The sequence below is a fragment of the Rhinolophus ferrumequinum genome, chromosome X (assembly GCF_004115265.2).
Source record: "Rhinolophus ferrumequinum isolate MPI-CBG mRhiFer1 chromosome X, mRhiFer1_v1.p, whole genome shotgun sequence".
NCBI classification, from domain to species: Eukaryota; Metazoa; Chordata; class Mammalia; order Chiroptera; family Rhinolophidae; genus Rhinolophus; species Rhinolophus ferrumequinum.
The window spans coordinates 74,637,755-74,643,876 of record NC_046284.1 but is presented as its reverse complement, the minus strand read 5'-3'; the positions used below and the strand labels follow the sequence as shown (position 1 = coordinate 74,643,876).

The following is a 6,122-nucleotide window of genomic DNA, read 5'->3' as shown; positions in this document are numbered from 1 at the left end:
GTGGTGGGCTTGAGCCTTGTGTCTGTGCAAGTGATCTTGGATCCTGGGTACACAAAGGTCAATTACACTCTGGAGACCACTAAGGTGGGCCCATTGTCTGAGTGCAGGGGCAAGCCCAGTACTGGAATGTGTTTATGGAGGCTTATTGGGATCCTGGGCCACAGGATCCACCTTGGGTCATGGGAGCTAGCTGGCCCTGGGATTTAGTGGTAAGCTGGTTTCATGGGAGCCTCTTGGGAGTGTGGTTCCCCAGTTGTTGGCTGGTACCAGGATAACCCAGAACCATGGGCTCACAGTATTCTGTTAGGAACTTGCAGCCACATGAGCTGTGTGAGACTGCAGAAAACAGCAGGCACCAGGGTGAATCAGGGGCCTGGGTTTGCCAAAGCCCAGTGGGAGATTGGAGCCATGGAAGCCACCTGGTCCTGTGGGAAACACTTCGGGTCACTGAAGTCAGCAAGTACTGGGAAGAACCAGGATTCTGGGTTCACGGCAACCTGCTAGGACCCTGGTGCTATGAAATGTGCTTGGAGTCACTGGAACTAGTAGGTTTTATGGTAAGCTGGAAACCTGGATTTTCAGGAGTCCACTGGGAGCTTAGTGCCAAGACACTGCTTGGAGTTGCAGGAGTTGCCTGAAACTTCCGAAGTCAGCAGACACCAGGATGAGCTGGGGACCTGGTTTTGTGGGAGCCCTCAGAGAACTACCGAAGGCTGCTGTAGTGGACTTGGTACAGTGGCATGCTGACTCTGATGTCCATGGTGAAGTTAGGCACCCACTTTATTCTCCTTCTCCCATAGGGTGTTTGTCTCTATCAGTGCTGAGCTGCCCAGGCTTGGTAGAAGGGTGATGAAAACAATGAGAATCTATCTTTCCTACTCACCTCAATGAGTCTTTTCTTATTTTTGTGCTTTACTCAGGTGCTGTAATCTTGTACCTGGAATCCCTAACTCTTGTGAAAGTGTTTTTTTGTTTGTTGGTTGGTTTTTGGTGTGTGCATGAATATTTGTTCAAATTGATGTTTCTAGAGGGAGGCAAATTCTAAAAATTCCCGTGCTACCACTTTGTTGACCTTCTTTCCTGTATCTATTTTTAATTTCATTTCATTGTAGGCAGAAAACATACTCTGTATGACATTAATACTTTTAAAGTTTTCAAGTGTTATGTGGCTTAATATATGTTCTGTCTTGGAGAGTGGTCCATGTTTACTTGAGAAGAATGTATATTCTGCTGTTATTGGGTAGAGTATTCTATTACGGGTAGAGTATATATTCTATTATAATAAGCCTGTCAGGTTTACACTTGGTTTATAGTGTTGCTCAAATCTTATCTATCCTTGTTGATCTTCTAACAAGTTGTTTTATCTATTATTTAAAATAGAGTATTGAAGTTTCCAACTGTTATTGTTGAAATGTCTATTTCTTTTTTCATTTCCATCTATTTTAACTTCATATATTTTAGGGCTGTATTTTAAGTGTATATACATTTTTAACTGCTATGTGTTCTTTTTTTTTAATTTATCGGGTGACAATTATTAGTAAAATTACATAGATTTCAGGTGTACAATTCTGTTGCTATGTGTTCTTAATTGAATTACACCTTTATAATAATATCCTTTTTGTCTCCAATAGCAATTTATGCCTAAAACGTATTTTTTTCTGATATAGTTTAGCCCTTCCAACTCTATTTTAGTACCTGTATGCATAGTATGTCTTTTAACATCTTTGTACTTTCAACCTAGTGTGTGTTTGAACATAATGTATGTCTTTGTAGTAAGCATATAGTTGTTTATTTTAATCTATTCTACCAATCTGTTTTGTTATTGGAGTGTTTAATCCATTTATTTTAATGTAATTATAGATAATGTCATTATAGATCTGCTATTTTGCTATTTGTTTTTTAATATCTTATGACATTATGATACTCTCCTGTCATCATTCATTTCTATCTTCATTTTTTTTACATCAACATTGTTTTGTGTACCTTTTTAATTCTTTTGTTGTTTCTTTTATTTTAGTTTTCGAGTTATTTTCTTAGTGGTTTCCTTGTGGATTTCAACTAACAACTTACATTAAAACAATATTAATATTATTCAATATTAATATTAATCAATAAAATAAGATTAATATCAACTTAATTTCAATAGTATACTGAAATCCTGTTTCAAGATAGCCCCATTTGTTTCTTCCTCTTTAGTTCTATTACTGTCATACGTTATATTTTTACACACTATAAATCCATTAACACAGTTTTATAATTGCTTGTAATTAATGTTTCATACAAATTTCCTTTAAATCAGAGAGTAGAAAAAAAGTGCTACAAATATATGTTTATGCTCTTTTTTATATTTATTTATGTCGCTACCTGAAATGGTGAGCTTTACTTCTTGTTTTGGCTTCCAGTTACTGTCTTATTTCCTTTCAGTCATCATAAAGGACTCCTTTTACTATTTATTGTTGGTGCATACTACTACTAATGACTTTATTATTTTTTGTTTATTTAGGATTGTCTTAATTATTCCTTTTTTGAAAGATAATTTTTATGGATACATTATTCTTTAGGTTTTTCTTTCTTCATTCTTGATGTTCAATTTTTTTTTTTTCTGTTATCATTTCCTTTGTGTTTGAATAATTTTCTTTAGCAATTGTTTTAGAGCATGTCAACTTAGTTTTACTTATCTGGGTGTTCCCACAGGATATTTTTTCTGGCCTCTATGGTTTCAGATTAGTAATCTCCTGTCACTTGAACAATTGTTCCTCTGTACATAATGTATTGCTTCTCTCTGGCTCCTTTGGAGATTTTATTTTAGTCTTTACTTTTCAGAAGATTGATTATGATATACCTACATGTGTATTTATTTGCATTTATCCTGTTTAGTATAAACTCAGTTCTTGAATTCATAGCTATATGTCTTGCACAAAATTTGGGAAACTCAGCCTTTTTCTTGGAATCTTTTTATTTCCCTTTGAGTCCTTATTTAGTGCCCAGTCCAGGATATATAGGAAGCAACACACACACACACACACACACACACACACACACACACACACACACAAACTAAAGCCAATGTCATGTAGTTCCTTGAGTCTTAAGATCTATAGCTAGTCTTTCTTATTTTGTCCAGATTTCAGTCTTCTGACATTTATTTTATGTATTTTCTCCAGGGATTTCAGCCATAATTACCAGGAAGAATGGGGTGGTGTGAATTTACTCCATCTCATCTGGAATTGGAACTTTTTAGAGGCATCTTACACGTAGGCCTATCTGGTGTTTTTTGGGTGGGGGATAAATGGGGATGCTGACTGCCAATTCCTAACACTATTAGTTTTTAATCTTGTACTTGAAATTCTATCACTTTCTTAATTCATTTAATCAACAAGTATGTTTAGTATCTAATGCTTACTAGAAAACTTTTCATTTACTTGATCAAGGGAAATCCAATCTATGCCCCAGAGTATAATATCTAGTGGGTGATCCAGTCAATAAGGGAAGTGCAGGGTCTTGTAGAAGCTCAGAGAAGTACCTAAGGCAGTGCTTGAGAGAAGTCAGGGTTTCCAAGAGGGTAATTTTATGTTAAGGCCTAAAGGAAAATTACTAGTCATATAAAAAAGTAGGAAAAGAAAATTTTAGGAACAGAGAATACTTTTCCTGATTCATAAATATACAGAATGCAACACATATTCAGGGAAAAGCTTGGTATATTCCCTCTAGGTGGCAACTCAGGATCTTTATAACTTTGCATGCCTGTCATGTTAAGTTGTATAATAAATTATTATCTATGCATTCAGAAATTTTACTTCTCCTAAGGGATTTTTGAATGGTGAATGTGCTCTTACATATTCTGAAATAGACTTCCAGGTAAGGATGATGGTACTCTTGCAGTGGCCTCCTGGGTAACATTTCTTGTGTAACATATATCTATCCTCAAATATAATCAACATATTCACAAGTCTTTACTGAATACATACACTGTGCCCCATGTGCAGCACTCAGATTTGGAGAAGAATGTACATGAACATATGAAAAATGTTAAATAGCTATAGCAACATTCAAATCTAAATATGATTATATGTGAAATTGTGTGATACAGTGAAAAGTGTACAATTAATAGAGTGAATTCACTAAGATCTGGATTCAAGACCGGGCTTTGTCTGGAATTCTCTACATGTCTTTGGACAATGTCCTTTACTTTTCAGTGCTTAAGATTACTCATTTTTAGCACAAAACTGGTAAACTAAGTGTTCCCTAGGTTCTCTTCCAGAGCTATGATTCTTTGTCAAGTTTAACTCAAGAAGTGCTTAATAAAATGTAACAAAGGAAAACTTAACACATGGCAGTGCCTTGTTGTTAACTAAATGCAAAAGTCTTATATAACTTCTGCATTTCCCAGGACTGAGAAGTACTCCAGCAACAGAGACCAATCTGTTTTCACCTTAATCCCTTTGTTTTCCTTCTTCGTTTCCTTTAACTTTTGCACACATCATGACCTTTTCCTTTGGCCTTATAATTGATATCAATTAAGTACTTACTATAGGATAGGTACTCACAAACACTAAAATTTATGCTCTTCACCACTATGGTAAATTACTAATGGAATGTCACCCATTCTGTTCCTTATTAGATGACATTTTGTCACTCTTGTGGCCTGAGACACACAGGGCAGTGGACATGGAGTGAGAAAAAAAAGCACTTTATTTCTATGTAGTCATGTAACAATAAGTAAATGAAGAACATAAAGCTAACATAGGGCTATTGGATTCTGTATGGAGCACTGGGTTTTTAACAGAAAGTTAGTCACTGCTTTCCTTCCCTGAGACTCATTTGCAAATATTACAAGCCTTGAGTGTAAATGGGAAGAAAGAAATAATAAGACTGGATACAGATAACATAGGCCTTTGTATTACTATCATCAAGGAATAGTAAGCCTTATAGTAGGTCTGGATTTACACATGTACTAAATAGGTTATTAGCCAATAGTTATTATTTCAGAGTTGCAGAAAATTCCCTGACTCCAAAGTGCCCTTCAATTGGAGCTCTACTGTTTGAAATTCCACCATTCAACTCTTTCAATTACGCTAAGCTATTTAAAATAATTTTCCCGCTAAGTACAAATATCCTTGCAAGGAAAACTATTTTAAAATATAACTAATCACTAACAATTCAATGTCAATTGGTTCATTACATTATTGATTCTATTGCTAGAAAGACTGTAGCAGGAGGGCTATGAAAGGACAGTACTAGTGGAATGGCATTCAGAGAAGCCTTCATTAAGAAGGTATGACAAATATAACTTCGATGGATGAGTATTATTTCATTAGATGTGGAAAATGGGATGGACTGCAAGCTTCATAAAGGCAGAGACCATGTCTGTCTGTATACCATCTTATCATCAGTATTTAAAACAATGCCTAATATATTGAAAACATGAAAAATGTTACATTAGTTAATTAATATCCATTATATTTAAAGTGAGACTGACCATGATAAAGATTTGCACTTAAAGGTACATGAGATGAAATAACTAGGGAAAGCGTCCCAAGTCCATTGTGTACTCCAAAGAATGACTGTTATAGATGGAGAAGGATAGGGAAGGCTAATTTAGTATAGTAAAAATTTCCTATTGATGCCCATCTCTCCTTCACATCAAACCACGACTCATATGCTCCAAGATTTCCTCTCCATCAGTACACCTGTCTTTGGGGTGTTTCATATAGCACTTTCTTCTCTTATCAGGGAGTCAGCCAGATGAAATGGAAAGATTATTAGATTGACAGTTTGATGTCTAGCTACATTTCAAAGTTTATATAATAAATGGGGTTCTTTATCCTCAGGCAAGTTACTTCACAATTTGTGCTTGTGCCTCACCAAATGAGTCATCAATGTGAAGATTCAAATGATTTTTTAAAATTTCTGTGAGTAGAACACTTCATCACTGGAGCCATACATAAGTGGGCAACTTATTATAGTTCTTGTTGCTAATCTTTTTGAAGAAGTAGTGTTCTGCAACCACCTTTGCTCAGTGCCCAGTAAGAAACATGAAACTCAGACACAGCAAAAAGAACACAATCATGGTGAGACTATTCTGTTCCCAAGCCTTTCATTATCTGAAATCAGCAGCTGTC

General features: G+C 35.6%; 1 protein-coding gene across 1 annotated transcript in view; it reads left to right on the top strand.

The window, feature by feature from the left end:
- Positions 1 to 664: 664 nt before the first annotated feature.
- The window catches only part of LOC117014344 (putative P2Y purinoceptor 10), a 28,293-nt gene continuing 22,835 nt past the window's right edge, over positions 665 to 6,122 (top strand). Inside the window, 1 exon segment of the mRNA XM_033092117.1 lies at positions 665 to 846. Coding sequence (XP_032948008.1) covers positions 665 to 846 — 182 coding nt within the window.